General features: G+C 39.8%; 2 protein-coding genes and 1 long non-coding RNA gene across 7 annotated transcripts in view; 1 reads left to right on the top strand and 2 right to left on the bottom strand.

Annotated features, from left to right (window-relative positions):
* Positions 1 to 1,361: 1,361 nt before the first annotated feature.
* LOC117550353 (ladderlectin-like) overlaps positions 1,362 to 15,677 on the bottom strand; it is a 31,886-nt gene continuing 17,570 nt past the window's right edge. The window contains exon 8 of the mRNA XM_034222770.1: positions 1,362 to 1,596. Within this exon, the coding sequence (XP_034078661.1) occupies positions 1,589 to 1,596 (8 nt within the window). The 3' untranslated portion in view covers positions 1,362 to 1,588. The remainder of the gene's footprint in view (positions 1,597 to 15,677) is intronic.
* On the top strand, positions 1,689 to 2,677 carry LOC117550357. Its single transcript, XR_004569616.1, has 4 exons — positions 1,689 to 1,725; positions 1,992 to 2,023; positions 2,201 to 2,275; positions 2,581 to 2,677. It is a non-coding gene; the product is annotated as an uncharacterized LOC117550357 (long non-coding RNA).
* On the bottom strand, positions 5,006 to 13,147 carry LOC117550351. Of its 5 annotated transcripts, none has more exons than XM_034222765.1 (7): positions 12,836 to 13,147; positions 11,677 to 11,979; positions 7,581 to 7,826; positions 7,224 to 7,268; positions 6,781 to 6,801; positions 5,740 to 5,871; positions 5,006 to 5,338 (listed from the first exon to the last, which is right to left on the bottom strand). In XM_034222765.1, the coding sequence occupies exons 1-7, from the start codon at positions 12,864 to 12,866 to the stop codon at positions 5,286 to 5,288; spliced, it is 831 nt and encodes a 276-aa protein (XP_034078656.1). In that variant the 5' UTR covers positions 12,867 to 13,147; the 3' UTR covers positions 5,006 to 5,285. The 5 variants fall into 5 exon arrangements, with proteins under 5 accessions (XP_034078656.1, XP_034078655.1, XP_034078654.1 ...); XM_034222764.1 differs by having other exon boundaries at positions 5,006 to 5,341; positions 7,224 to 7,265; positions 12,836 to 13,144; XM_034222763.1 differs by having other exon boundaries at positions 5,006 to 5,341; positions 12,836 to 13,139.

The raw sequence follows: 15,677 nt of genomic DNA on the forward strand, positions 1-15,677 counted from the left end.
CGGGGGTGGATGAGATCCGCCCGGAAATGCTGAAGGCTCTGGGTGTTGAGGGACTGTCATGGTTGACACGTCTCATCAACGTTGCGTGGAAGTCGGAAACGGTACCGAAGGAGTGGCAGACCGGGGTGGTGGTCCCCCTTTTTAAAAAGGGGGATCAGAGGGTGTGTGCCAATTACAGAGGCATCACACTACTCAGCCTCCCCGGGAAAGTTTACTCTAAGGTACTCGAAAGGAGGGTCAGGCCGATTGTCGAACCTCAGATTGAGGAGGAACAATGCGGATTCCGTCCTGGTCGTGGAACGACGGATCAGCTTTTTACTCTCGCAAGGATCCTGGAGGGGGCCTGGGAATACGCTTATCCGGTCTACATGTGTTTTGTAGACTTGGAGAAGGCGTATGACCGAGTTCCCAGGGAGTTACTGTGGGAGGTGCTGCGGGAGTATGGGGTGAGGGGGTCTCTACTCAGGGCCATCCAATCTCTGTACTCCCAAAGCGAGAGCTGTGTCCGGGTCCTCGGCAGTAAGTCGGACCCATTTCCGGTGAGGGTTGGCCTCCGCCAGGGCTGCGCTTTGTCACCAATCCTGTTTGTAATATACATGGATCGGATTTCGAGGCGTAGTCGTGGGGGAGGGGGTCTGCAGTTCGGTGGACTAAGGATTGCACCACTGCTTTTTGCAGATGATGTGGTTCTAATGGCTTCATCGGTCTGCGACCTTCAGCACTCACTGGATCGGTTCGCAACCGAGTGTGAAGCGGCTGGGATGAGGATCAGCACCTCCAAATCTGAGGCCATGGTTCTCAGCAGGAAACCGATGGACTGTCCACTTCAAGTAGGGAATGAGTCCTTACCCCAAGTGAAGGAGTTCAAGTATCTCGGGGTCTTGTTCTCGAGTGAGGGAACAATGGAGCGTGAGATGGGCCGGAGAATCGGAGCAGCGGGAGCGGTACTGCAGTCGCTTTACCGCACCGTTGTGACGAAAAGGGAGCTGAGCCAGAAGGCAAAGCTCTCTGTCTACCGGGCCATTTTCGTTCCTACCCTCACCTTTGGTCATGAAGGATGGGTCATGACCGAAAGAACGAGATCGCGGATACAAGCGGCCGAGATGGGTTTTCTCCGCAGGGTGGCTGGTGTCTCCCTTAGGGATAAGGTGAGAAGTTCGGTCATCAGGGAGGGACTCGGAGTTGAGCCGCTCCTCCTTCGCGTCGAAAGGAGCCAGTTGAGGTGGTTCGGGCACCTAGTTAGGATGCCACCTGGGCGCCTCCCTAGGGAGGTGTTCCAGGCACGTCCAGCTGGGAAGAGACCAAGGGGTAGACCTAGGACCAGGTGGAGGGATTATATCTCTTCGCTGGCCTGGGAGCGCCTTGGGATCCCCCAGTCAGAGCTGGTTGATGTCGCCAGGGAAAGGAAAGTTTGGGGCTCTCTGCTGGAACTGCTACCCCCGCGACCCGACCACGGATAAGCGGAAGAAGATGGATGGATGGATGGACACCAGCTTTTTTGTTGTTGTAATGCTTAAGCCTTTTATTCGTACACGAATAAGCCTTCATGCCTCTGTGTAACAGCAATAGTCAAAGAAAATATGTAAAATTAGATATTTTGGACACACGCATGCACGCAAACAAACACGTGTCACGTGTCTTGCACTTCAGGGCCACCGTATAATACATCACCATTATTTCTTTTTTTCAGCGGTTGATAAAGACAAACAGGCCAAGGATCAAACTGTGAGTAAAAAATGAAATGGATTTTGTTAAATATACATTTTTTTATTCCAACATTGTATTTGTTTAAAAATAAAATGATATTCAAGATAAATCCATGCCCTCAATACACCAAATCTTAATGTTTTCAAAGTGTTTTTTTAAATGTGCCTATTTACATTTTGTATCCCTTTTTCGCCCTCGAAAGACCCTGTTACCGTTGATTAACATAAAACTAAATGGATCACCCAGAAAAGAAAAAAAATAATATTTTTTTTTCTTTCCCCCAGACGAAGAGCCAGAGCAGCAGTCCTGTCATACTGTGAGTTAAAATAAAAGTGGCTCCTCGGCTGTAAAATATAATGTACTTTCAGATTCAACACATTTTTCATTCGTCCTTAATTCCTTATTTTATACCGGGGTCCTGATAAACTAATGATATATTTTGTGTTTGATATTTCAGAGAAATATTTATAATTTGTAACCTTTTTTCTTTCAGGATACTGTGTTTACTTTGGTTTTGGCAACGTCTACATGACTGACCCTTCTTGTACGACTGAAGAAACATTGAAAGGTCTGTAAAGTCACAAAATATAGATTAAAAGCACAAAAATGTAAAAAAAAACATGAACACTTTTTATGGTATAATTTAATTAGGACTTATTCATGATTTCTGTGGGGATTGTCCACAGTACTGAATGTATGTAAGTCGCTTTGGATAAAAGCGTCTAACAAGTGACATGTAATAATTTCTTATTAATTGACAACATGTAACACATACAAATTATTGTAACATTTCTATACATATTTTATTTGCAAATATTAAAATGTAATGCTCCACATGCATATTAAAATAAAATCTGTTTCTGTGTCATATAGGTACGAGAGGAGACGAAAAAAACGAGCGAAAAAAAATTCTGAGAAAGTTATAGGAATCAACACAGCGTCCAAATAAAAAAGCGTTTTAATATCCAAATATTTTGTATGTCAGGTGCATCTAGTAAAAACTCCTGCTGGCCAGCTTTGTTGTGATTGGTCAATCACTTAAAGATGTCCCGCCCCTTAGCCTATAACGTACAATGAGTGATGTCACTGTGTTCAGGAACTAAACAAAGGAGGCGATTTCGGGGGTGGGGGGGATTTTAGCGTTTGTAGACCATAGACATGCACTGAAACCTATAGAACACTCTACAGGAAAGGGAACACCACAGAAGAAGAACAGGGCCTCTTTAAACTTTGTGTCTCAACAGTAAAATTATAAAAAGCAAAATTAGATTTTGTATTTTTGGTCGAGTACTGTTGTGTTCTCTGTTTTGACCACATGGTGGTGCTGTTTCTACTCATGGCGGCTATTTTTTCATAGATCATTTTTAATCATGTGAGCAATTATGCCATATTCTTCCTTTTACACTTCATTTTTTTATATTTGTGTATCTTTTTAAATCAAGATTTGATATCCAAGTTGGGTTGATATCTCAGGTAACAAGTTGGGTTGTTTACCCTTTTTATCCTGAAGCACTTCATAACATCGGTTCTGAAAAGCACTACAAAGATAAAATGCATTTACTGTGATATAAAACCAAATCTCAGGAAGTGAGTTGTGTAAACTGTGAAACATCGAAGCCATGTCAAACTGTGATTACTGTTTACTAATATTAAAATAAATGATTGTTTATCATTTTTATATTAAAGGTGCCCTATTATGCAAAATCCTCTTCTTCATGTCTCTTCTACATCAACATGTGTCCCCTCTTCTTCATGTCTCTTCTACATCAACATGTGTCCCCTCTTCTTCATGTCTCTTCTACATCAACATGTGTCCCCTCTTCTTCATGTCTCTTCTACGTCAACATGTGTCCCCTCTTCTTCATGTCTCTTCTACATCAACATGTGTCCCCTCTTCTTCATGTCTCTTCTACATCAACATGTGTCCCCTCTTCTTCATGTCTCTTCTACATCAACATGTGTCCCTCTTCTTCATGTCTCTTCTACATCAACATGTGTCCCCTCTTCTTCATGTCTCTACATCAACATGTGTCCCCTCTTCTTCATGTCTCTTCTACATCAACATGTGTCCCCTCTTCTCCATGTCTCTTCTACATCAACATGTGTCCCCTCTTCTTCATGTCTCTTCTACATCAACATGTGTCCCCTCTGTGGAAAGAGACTCTGAAAGTTTCAGGAACAAAGATTCTCTCTCTTTTTGATCAATTTCTATAAACACCTGTCTGAAAATGAGCTGATCAGATTTTGGCCACTTGATGATGTCATAAGGATGTGTTGTCTTGTGTAACCATTAGCCAATCACCAACCAAGGTACCCCCCCCCCCCCCCCCCCTTATCACCTGAATCTCCTCTAGAGCACCATTGAGTTCTTTGTAACCAAATCTCTCTCAGAGGGGCGTGGGGAGGGGCTCCTTATTTTCATCTAAAGTAACAGACAGAGAATCAGCACTTTGGAAACAGGGCTGAAACAGAGGGGATTATGGGTAATGCTGCAATGATCTGTTTGGTGTTTCAGTCAATCAGAGACATGTTTTGTATATATCTGAGACCTGTGATATATTCTTGAAAAAGAGTGTAATAGACTCGAGGACCTGTTTTTTCAGTTTGATTTGTTTTGTATAAATGTTGGCCTGTGTGTTTCAAAGCAGCACAATGTCCTAGTTTCCATTTCTCAGAAATAACCCCGACTTAGTTTCATTATGAATAATCTCACCACAATTGACCACGCAGACAGGAAACGGCCGATTAAACAAAATAAAAATCACTGACAATAACTGGGTTTGTTTCTTCAACACTCAAGATTAACTATAATGTGAGAACATAAATAAAACTGGACGTTTTTGTGTCATTTTTCAGTTAATTTTGAGTCGACTTTGGACAGATATGAGATGTGTTTAAGGTTGGGGTAAAACTTCACACCTTTTGTTTGCATGGACGGAAAATAAAACCACTGACACTTTCCACTTCCTGTTCACCATCAGCAGCGTTATGTGCTTTGTTCCTGTTGTACACAACTCACATTTACACATTTCTTCGAATCAAAACAAAACTAAGCGCGAAACAAGAGGACGAAGAAAGTGTATTTTCTGTTGATGTTGTGTAGTACGATAATGAATCCATTTTTTATACATATTTTTTCTGTGATGTCGATTTGGTTAGCTGGCCGGCTCTTGTGATTGGTCAACCACTTCCACATGTCCCGCCCCTTAGCCTATCACGTTGGAGCGCTAGCCGATAAGAGCGTGAGTTTTCCATAGTGATGCTACTGTAAACAAAGGAGTCCAATGGAGGTGTTACATACTTTTTACTAGACTACATTTATTTAAAATAAAAATAAATCGTAATACATCTTTGACATAATGCATCCCTAAAGATTAAACCATCTTTTTGACATATAAAGAGGCACAAATATTCAATATATTACACAAAGTTAAGAAATCTCAATACTTCTTCCAACCATAATGTATGTTTACCTTAGGAACTAAACACTAGCAGTAAAACATTATCATGGTGTAAGTAGAGCAGAATTTCTTTCCCCATTTTTCCCAGTTGGTCAGGATCTGACAGCTTCATATTCATCATATTTCCATGACGACGTCTTTGCTGCCTCGTCTCTGTGCAGTCGTCCGAGCTGCTGCGAGCAGAAAGACATCAGGTGTCAAGGAATATAATTGTTGAATCTATGTCTTAACAATCACTAAATATCATCCTGCTGAAAGCTTTACTCATAATATGTTTTTAAAGTGCTTTGGGGTCTGATTAGAGACTGAAAAAGTCCCTTGATTTTTGTTATGCAAGGCATGTACAAAGGACATTTCAGAAAAGGAAAATAAAAGCGCTTTAGAAAAAGACAGAGGCCAAAATACAGTTGGGCTATAAAGGAACTACAGCACGGTCACATGACTTCACGTCACCACCGCTAAGCTAAAGGAAGCTCTTAGATGCTACTAATTTCAGGGTTTCAGGATTCCTGCAGCTTTCTATAACATTGTGTGATATCAAGTTTTATCCGTGGTCCCTTCCTCGTCTTACCTCTGTTTCTGTCTCTGTAAATGAGTCCCAGTAATATGGTGGACAGCAAGAAAGGAGTTCCCACCACCAGGTGACACATCAGCCGGGGAACCGAAACCTGGCAGGAAGCTGCAGGCGGAGCTGAAGAGGAACCTGTGGAGAAAAATCAATCAATCGATCTACCAACCAACCGATCTACCAACCAACCAACCAACCAACCAACCAACCAATTAATCAATGAACCAACCAACCAACCAACCAACCAACCAACCAACCAACCAATTAATCAACCAACCAACCAACCAACCAACCAACCAACCAATTAATCAATGAACCAACCAACCAACCAACCAACCAACCAACCAACCAATTAATCAACCAACCAACCAACCAACCAACCAACCAACCAACCAACCAACCAACTAACCAATCAATCAACCAACCAACAAAATAACCAACCAATCAATTCATCAACCAACCCATCAACCAACCCATCAACCAACCAATCAATTAACCAACCAACCAATCAATTAATCAACCAACCCATCAACCAACCAATCAATTAATCAATCAATCAATCAATCAACCAACCAACCAATTAATCAACCAACCCATCAATTAACCAACCAATCAATCAATGAATCAACCAACCCATCAACCAACCAATCAATTAACCAACCAACCAATCAATGAATCAACCAACCCATCAACCAACCAATCAATCAATCAATCAATCAATCAATCAACCAACCAACCAACCAACCAACCAACCAACCAATTAATCAACCAACCAACCAACCAATCAACCAACCAATTAATCAACCAACCCATCAATTAACCAACCAATCAACCAACCCATCAATTAACCAACCAACCAACCAACCCATCAATTAACCAACCAACCAACCAACCAACCAACCAACCAACCAACCAACCAACCAACCAACCAACCAACCAACCAACCAACCAACCATCAATTAATCAACCAACCCATCAACCAACCAACCAACCAACCAAACAATCAACGCATCAATCAAACAATCAACCAATCATCACTCTTACCGTTTCTGTCTGTACCGTTTCCTAAAAAGATAAGATGTACTTTACTCATAACAGCAGCATGTTAGAACAAGGCATGCACATAATGTAATGATAAAATAAAAAGAGTAGAAAATAAACAAACATAAAATATAAACATCTCAAAATAGTAAATACAAAGTTGAATATATATTTTTATGTTGACAGTGAAAGATACAAATCTGTAGACTATCAGTCAAACTATGAAGGGTCAAATTACAGCTAACAAAATGTAAAAGTAGGATATAACTCTCCCCTATATATTTCCTTGTACGATGTGAGGGTCTAAGGACAGAGGGTGTCGTATTGTCATACTGATATTTTGTACAAACTGTAAAGTCCACTGAGACAAATGTAACATTTGTGATATTGGGCTATATAAATAAACATCGATTGATTGATTTAACTTTTCATCAGTTATAAAGCACCTGTAGATTCTTCTTGTTGGGGGAAATTCCACAATGAATCACCTTCTGGTAAGAAACAAACAGATATACAAGTGTAAACCAAGGTTGTGTTATTTAATGAAGGGTTAAAGCATATAAAAGCATCAACCTATTCCAGCTGGAAGGACAGATAACTATGTAGTACAAGGAAATCAGACAAGAAACCCAATACATGTATACAGAGAGATAGGACAGAAAGGGGGGATGAAGGCAACTAGGTCATTAACATCCTTATGTTTACAGAACAGAAGGAAGCCAGACAGTGAAGTTGTGAAGAAGCCTCTGGGTTTGCAAAGTCAAAATATAACTGAAATGATACGTCTCCTGGATAGTTCTCACCTTCCACAGTGAGCCAGCTGCCCACAGACTCTCCCACCTCAGGGATGCTGCAGCTGTAGAGTCCTTCGTCAGATTTGGAAACCCCGCGGATGGTCATCTCTCCCGTGCGGCTACTGGCGATGAAGAGGCCGTCTCTCTGGAAGTCGAAAGTGTGGTCGGAGGAAATATACTCGGCCTGACAGTGCAGCGTCACCTCGGATCCTTCTGACAACGGGAGGACAGGAGATTTCAGGAGCACCGGGCGATCTGAGGAGGAGAGAGAGAGACGCATTTAGAGACTTTTCTCTGGGGTTAACGTGAGTCTGCATGCCTTTATGACAGCAAGGCTACAGTCAGAGAGGGCCAAAGTACACATCCTTTACTCAAGTAGAAGTACAGATAATCGTGTTTAAAAATACTCTGGTGAAAGTAGAAGTACTGACTAAACTTCTTTACTCAAGTCAAAGTAAAGAGGCTTTGAAATGTACTTGAGTAAAAAGTACCCATAACTAGCAGCTGTTTTAAAGAGTACCTGACCTCCCTTTATATTAATAGAACAATAATGTCATTGTTAGCTAATGAATGTTTCCATGCTGAACAACGGCAACATGACAACGTTTCCATTGGTCCCTCTTCTTTAGAGAAGACCAGGAAATGATGGATACACGGATCGTGTTCAAATCAATAGACACGCAATGACTCTAAAGAATAATGATCACGCATCAAACACACATTCAGACTAAAGGAACCAGCTGTTTGGGAAATGAGAGAAGTATAAGTACAGGTATTTGAGTTCAACATGTAAGAAGTAGAAAGTTCAGGTATTTGAGTTCAACATGTGAGAAGTAGAAAGTACAGGTATTTGTGTTCAACATGTAAGAAGTAGAAAGTACAGGTATTTGAGTTCAACATGTAAGAAGTAGAAAGTACAGGTATTTGAGTTCAACATGTAAGAAGTAGAAAGTACAGGTATTTGTGTTCAACATGTAAGAAGTAGAAAGTACAGGTATTTGTGTTCAACATGTAAGAAGTAGAAAGTACAGGTATTTGAGTTCAACATGTAAGAAGTAGAAAGTTCAGGTATTTGAGTTCAACATGTAAGAAGTAGAAAGTACAGGTATTTGTGTTCAACATGTAAGAAGTAGAAAGTACAGGTATTTGAGTTCAACATGTAAGAAGTAGAAAGTACAGGTATTTGAGTTCAACATGTAAGAAGTAGAAAGTACAGGTATTTGAGTTCAACATGTAAGAAGTAGAAAGTACAGGTATTTGAGTTCAACATGTAAGAAGTAGAAAGTACAGGTATTTGTGTTCAACATGTAAGAAGTAGAAAGTACAGGTATTTGTCTTCAACATGTAAGAAGTAGAAAGTACAGGTATTTGGGTTCAACATGTAAGAAGTAGAAAGTACAGGTATTTGAGTTCAACATGTAAGAAGTAGAAAGTACAGGTATTTGAGTTCAACATGAAAGAAGTAGAAAGTACAGGTATTTGAGTTCAACATGTAAGAAGTAGAAAGTACAGGTATTTGAGTTCAACATGAAAGAAGTAGAAAGTACAGGTATTTGTGTTCAACATTTAAGAAGTAGAAAGTTCAGGTATTTGGGTTCAACATGTGAGAAGTAGAAAGTACAGGTATTTGAGTTCAACATGTAATAAGTAGAAAGTACAGGTATTTGAGTTCAACATGTAATAAGTAGAAAGTACAGGTATTTGGGTTCAAAATGTAAGAATTAGAAAGTACAGGTATTTGTGTTCAAAATGTAAGAAGTAGAAAGTACAGGTATTTGTGTTCAAAATGTAAGAAGTAGAAAGTACAGGTATTTGTGTTCAACATGTAAGAAGTAGAAAGTACAGGTATTTGTGTTCAAAATGTAAGAAGTAGAAAGTACAGGTATTTGTGTTCAACATGTAAGAAGTAGAAAGTACAGGTATTTGGGTTCAACATGTAAGAAGTAGAAAGTACAGGTATTTGTGTTCAACATGTAAGAAGTAGAAAGTACAGGTATTTGGGTTCAACATGTAAGAAGTAGAAAGTACAGGTATTTGAGTTCAACATGTAAGAAGTAGAAAGTACAGGTATTTGGGTTCAAAATGTAAGAAGTAGAAAGTACAGGTATTTGTGTTCAACATGTAAGAAGTAGAAAGTACAGGTATTTGTGTTCAACATGTAAGAAGTAGAAAGTACAGGTATTTGTGTTCAACATGTAAGAAGTAGAAAGTACAGGTATTTGGGTTCAACATGTAAGAAGTAGAAAGTACAGGTATTTGTGTTCAACATGTAAGAAGTAGAAAGTACAGGTATTTGTGTTCAACATGTAAGAAGTAGAAAGTACAGGTATTTGTGTTCAACATGTAAGAAGTAGAAAGTACAGGTATTTGAGTTCAACATGTAAGAAGTAGAAAGTACAGGTATTTGGGTTCAACATGTAAGAAGTAGAAAGTACAGGTATTTGTGTTAGAAATGGCTGGAGTCGGGAAGCCTGGTAATTTATTCCGGAAATTACTCAGACCTACTAATTGACCTAACAGAAGCTATTGAGTCTAAGTAAGTTTACTGCTCGGCTCGGATCCACCGAGGTCAGCAAGGTCTCACCTCTATTAACTCCTGAAGAACCAGGTTCAATTAAATGCTGTTTCAATTCAGACGTCACGCTAAATCTGTTCAAGCGATCCCGAAGGATTCTGGTATCAGTAATGAGGTGTGGCCCTGCCTAAGTGTGAGTGTGGCAGTTGTGCAATCTTACCTTTTAAGCAGGTGAGGAGAGCACATATTTCTTTAAGTTGTCCCAATCCAAAAAGGTAGGATCATTTTATTTGAAGAAAATGGTCCACACTTTTACAGGGTTTTACCTTCTCTCGTTACAATATGACAATCATACAAAACATATCATGCTGTGGTCAAGTACTAATATGAGACCTCAATTCCCAGTTTTACATTTCTTATTTTATTTTGTCACTCTCTTCAACTGGCCCACTTCAGTTGTGACATTTAAATTCTAACTGCAACTGGCCCACTTCAGTTGTAACATTTAAAGTATAACTTCAACTGCCCTCTTCAGTTTCCCCCACAGAATTTAGAGGAATTTCCTCATAAATGGTCGGTGCTATCAAACTCATTCAAACTTTACAGTCTAATCCGACAGAACCCAGAGGAATCTCCCCATTGATCGCCAGTGCTAAAAACACATTCAAGCCTAGAGTCCGACAACATTTAGAGGGATCTCCTCATAAATGGTCAGTGGTATCTAACACATTCAAACTTTCATTCAACAATTCACTCAAAACCAAAGTCAATTTGAGAGGACTTACCAAGATGAGACAACTAACCAGGGGAAAAACCCCGCTCTGGAGCTTTCTCCCTCTCAGCCAGTATTTGTATGATCCACACAGGGACAGAAAACCAAAGACACCTCCTTCATACCCATATATGTGGGAAAAGGTCATGGCCTCTGGTGTGCAGGACTGGACACGTCCAGACATATTCTATGGCCTAAACACATTTAGGGGCTTCAGTACTTTTCCATTGAGTCAGTGCCCCCCCCCCCCCTGTGCGCAGCCAGCTGTGAGGGAAGAAAACTGTCTTCCCTCTTTTATCTGTGGCACCCATAAACTATAATAGGCTTCTAAACTCAATCTAACAAAAACATTTGTGTTTTGTATATACTGTGATTATAGAACAACATAAAACGTAATGCATTTTCATTGTGGGCTATACAAGAATATATTTGATAATATTTGACTGTAATTAACTTTCGTTTTAATTATTCAACCTAATATGGAGACCTCAACAAAATGTAAGAAGTAAAAGTAAAAAGTCGTCAGAAAAACAAGTAGTGGAGTAAAGTACTGATACCATAAAAATGTAATTAAGTACAATAACGAAGTATTTGTACTCAACTACTTCCCACCTCCGGTTACATGTAATGAGTTTATCAGGATTTTGATCCAAGTATAGATCCTACACATCCACACCATCACCAAGTGAAGAAGTTTAGTCATTACTTCTACTTTTACCAGAGTATTTTTTAAACACGAGTATCTGTACTTCTACTTGAGTAAAGGATGTACTTTGCCCTCTCTGCATGTAACCCTTACCCTTGTTTAGTTTCCGTACCGGTGATAGTGATGTTGACGCTGTTGTTGCTCCTCTTCCCGTCTCCGGACTCGCACCAGTACAGCCCGGTGTCAGAGTGGTAGGTGGTCCCCACGGTGCAGCACGCCCCCGAGGCTGTGGTCCCCACGGTGCAGCTCACCCCAGAGGCTGTGGTCCCCCAGCCGGAGCCACAGTCCCGGACTCCGCCTCCAAAAGTTTTCCTCTTCAACATCCAGTCGGTGCCGTTCAGCTGGTCCTCACAGCTCAGAGAGAACGAATTATACCTGAAGAACTGAGACTGGTCGGGACTCACCTGGAGACAGGCTGCATGGAGGCGAGGGGTAATAATAAAACATGGGAAACATAATAATAAATGAAAATGTAAATAGAAAAATAATAAGTAATAATAAATGAAGAAAATACAAATAGATAATAAATGGAAACAAAATTGATAGTAAATTCAAAACATTGAAAGTAAATAATAATAATAATAATAATAATAATAATAATAATAATAATAAAGATAAATTAAGAAATTAAACAAAAAAAATATTATTTTTAATAGATAATAAATGAAGAAATGAAAATAAATAATACATTATAATGAATAAAACAAAGAATTAAACAATGAAAATATAAAATAAAATGGTTAAACTAAACAAATGAAGAAATATTATATATTAATAAATACAACACATTTTTTTTTTTTTACAATACTCATAAATGCCTGAAGAGCAGATGAGAAGTAAGGAAATAAAAAAAAGACAGATAAAAACAAAATTGGTGGGGGAGAGAAGAACTGATCATCGAGCTATCGCACGACGATCAGTTATTTGATGCAGCACCTCTAAACCTGACGCAGGTCTTTGTGGTCGGGTTTCTTCTCCGTTCAAAAGCAAATATTTAGGTTATATAGGTTGAGGTAAATATTACCTCAACCTATTTCCTGTAAATGTGCATCAAAGCATCCCTTTTAGTTTAACGCTAAAAGGTGAAGAAGTCCGAGAGGGTGTGAAGACTTCAGATACTGAAACCCTGAATAAGAATATTATTTAATAACAAAACGTCCTTCATGAACGGTTGGTTTTGAGATTGGGTTTTGATTTCAGATTTGAGTCGACGCAACAATGCTCTTATAAATATATTAAATAATAAAATCACACAGGTAGTTTGTACTCACAGAGCATCAGGCAGAACGGTGGTAGCTGCATCCTGTCGCTACACACACTGACGGACACACACACACTTCACTCACTTCCTCTGGAGAGACACACACTTTCTCTGTCACGTGTCATCGGGCTGCTGCTTGTGGGTTACCTTAAAATGCTCTTCCTCATTTTGCAGAAACACAGACTTTGATTCGATCACCTTAACGAAGGAATGTCCTTCAACACAAAACAAGCTTTAATGGATTTCTTTAGAAAACGAATTTAAATCTAAGCTTCTTCTATAAACTAGCGTACTACACTTTACATTTAAACATTTCTACTTCTTAATGTAACACTCATAATATACACAACCCGGTATCACGGCAAGACGTGAACATGTGACGATTTACCATGCTGGGAGACGTGAAGATGTCACGATTTCGTCCCTTCAAACGTGACAGCTACACAGTATTGTTAACCAGTGGAGAAATACCCGTAAATGCCAAGCAAATGCTACCCTGACGGTCGGTTGTTATTGTCAATATTAATATAATAATGATTTATTTGTATCCGTCTCTTAAATGTGTCTCCACCACAGACCTTATTTCGAGCTATTTTCCAAAATCCTATGGAGAAATTGGATTGCGTTTTTGACGAAGGAACCGGAAGGAGTTTACATCCGGGTTTTAGCTCGCGTCACTGCGGTTCTCTATAGGCACACCCTCTGCCAGGACAGACTCCCGAGCAGCTCAGGAGCTGAGACCCCCGGAGCGGCTGTGTTTCCCTGGATGCTGAATATAGACCAAGTGCCGTGCCGGCGGGACAGGCTGAGCTGTCTCGCTGTCTCGCAGACCCCATATGCAGCAACCAGGAAACAACACCAGTAATCCAGCTCACACTGTCGGCTCCTCGAGCCTCGCAACGTCCCGCCAACACGGCACCCAGACCCCACGCAGCATTCTCATCTGTTTGTCCTTACTGGTGTCCTTTTCTGGTTGATAACGCTATTCTAACACATAATCACTGATGTTCCGCTGTAACGGTGGTGGACTCATCTGAGCAGAGTGGGCAAGCTGACCAATCAGAGCACAGTGGGCTCAAAGGGGGGGGGGGGGGGGGGGGGGGGGGCAGGAGCTCCAACAAGCCGTGTAGGACAGAGAGTGAATACACATACTATACACAGAGATGCTGTATGAGAAACCAATGTGAGTTTGGAACATTGAACAATATAAATCTATTCTAGTAGACCTCAACCATGGAATTATGATCAGTAGAAACGGCCATGACATGGGACCTTTAAAGTTATAAAAAAGTGCTTTATTTAATAAAATAGTGAATAGGACATGTTTAAAAACACACAAATTGAGTACATGTTTCCATAATGTTTACAAAAAATTATAATATATGATCCCAAATACAGTACTTGTTTTTATTTTATAAAACCGAGCTTTTATAGATCCCACACACATTAAAATATGCAAAACATTTTCAAAAATAAAGTTTCAGAGTTATCAGCACACTAAAAATATTTTCACATTTTTCATAACGCCACCGTGAAACAACCTGCAGATATAAAGACATTTTAGTTACTTTAAATAAATGTATTTTTCTACCAATGTTTAGAGGAACAATTAGCACCGGTGCATCTTATAAGTCACAGAGGATATTGCAGAAGGACACAGCTACAGGTAATATTGCAAGCATCCTTTGGTGGCTAAAACAGGGAAAACACATCCTCAAATGTGGGTATACTGAAATGTAGAGGTGAATAGTAACTAAGTATATTTACTCAAGTATAGTACTTAAGTAGTTATTTATTAATTACTACAGATCTACAAAGTATTTCTGAACACAGTATATATAAATGTGTTTACATTGACAAACTACGATTCTAAAACGCTCTTAAATGTTTAAAAACTGAATTATATAAACCCCTAACTTTAAGATGTTAAAATTAGGACCTCCAATGGTAACGTAGAGTATTTGTATTTGAAGTAAAGGATCTGGGGCCTCATTTATAACGCCGTGCGTAGGATTCACGTGGGAAGGTTGCTTACGTAGTGGAAATCCAAAAAATAGGTACAGAAATGTTTCTACATTTTCCGATTCACCAAACAGTGCGTACCGGCGAGGAAAGTGTGTACAGCACCTCCTACGCCGGTTTCCCTTTTATAAATCACAACCGACTCGAAATGCGGTGCAGCTTTTGCGGGCTTCACGTAACGCCCATATTTGCCTATAAATAGTCAAAGAAACGCCCATTCATTCTTTCATTCATTCATTCATTTTGACTGACTGCATGAAGAAGATCGCAGGAAATGACGACAGAACAGCTAAAAAAGACGTCTCACACCGTGTCAGATGTGGGTTATTTTGGGGAGGTGGAGATAAATCATATTGTTTGTTGGATGCAGTTTGAACCAGAGCAGCATAGAGGTCGGATCGTCACCAAAATAAATAAATAAGTGGTCCGAAAAGGCTAATGACAAAATAAATACACATAGCCTTCCTCAGGCAGTGTGTTTGTACTGGGGACAGGAGACCCCCCCCTTGATGAGAAACTGTAAGAAGTGAACGGGGAATCCCTCCGGTGTGGAGTCATGACGACTGGATCTGAATTATGTTTTCGTATTTGGGGGTTTGTGTCCCAGCTGTCGATCAACTGTGCGCAGCGTCTCCACTGCAGCAACTCTATATCCACCAGTTAAAGGAAATACAACTAATGTGTTGTGTTATATTAACTGTACAATTTACCACATATGGTGTTCTTAGCTTCCATACCTCCTGTGTTTTATGAGCGACTTATCAAGTCTTAGCAAACGGCATAAAACATGATTAAACATGGTAGTATATAAAACCATGCTCAACCTATAG

Source organism: Gymnodraco acuticeps, unplaced genomic scaffold (genome assembly GCF_902827175.1).
Source record: "Gymnodraco acuticeps unplaced genomic scaffold, fGymAcu1.1, whole genome shotgun sequence".
Classification (NCBI taxonomy): domain Eukaryota; kingdom Metazoa; phylum Chordata; class Actinopteri; order Perciformes; family Bathydraconidae; genus Gymnodraco; species Gymnodraco acuticeps.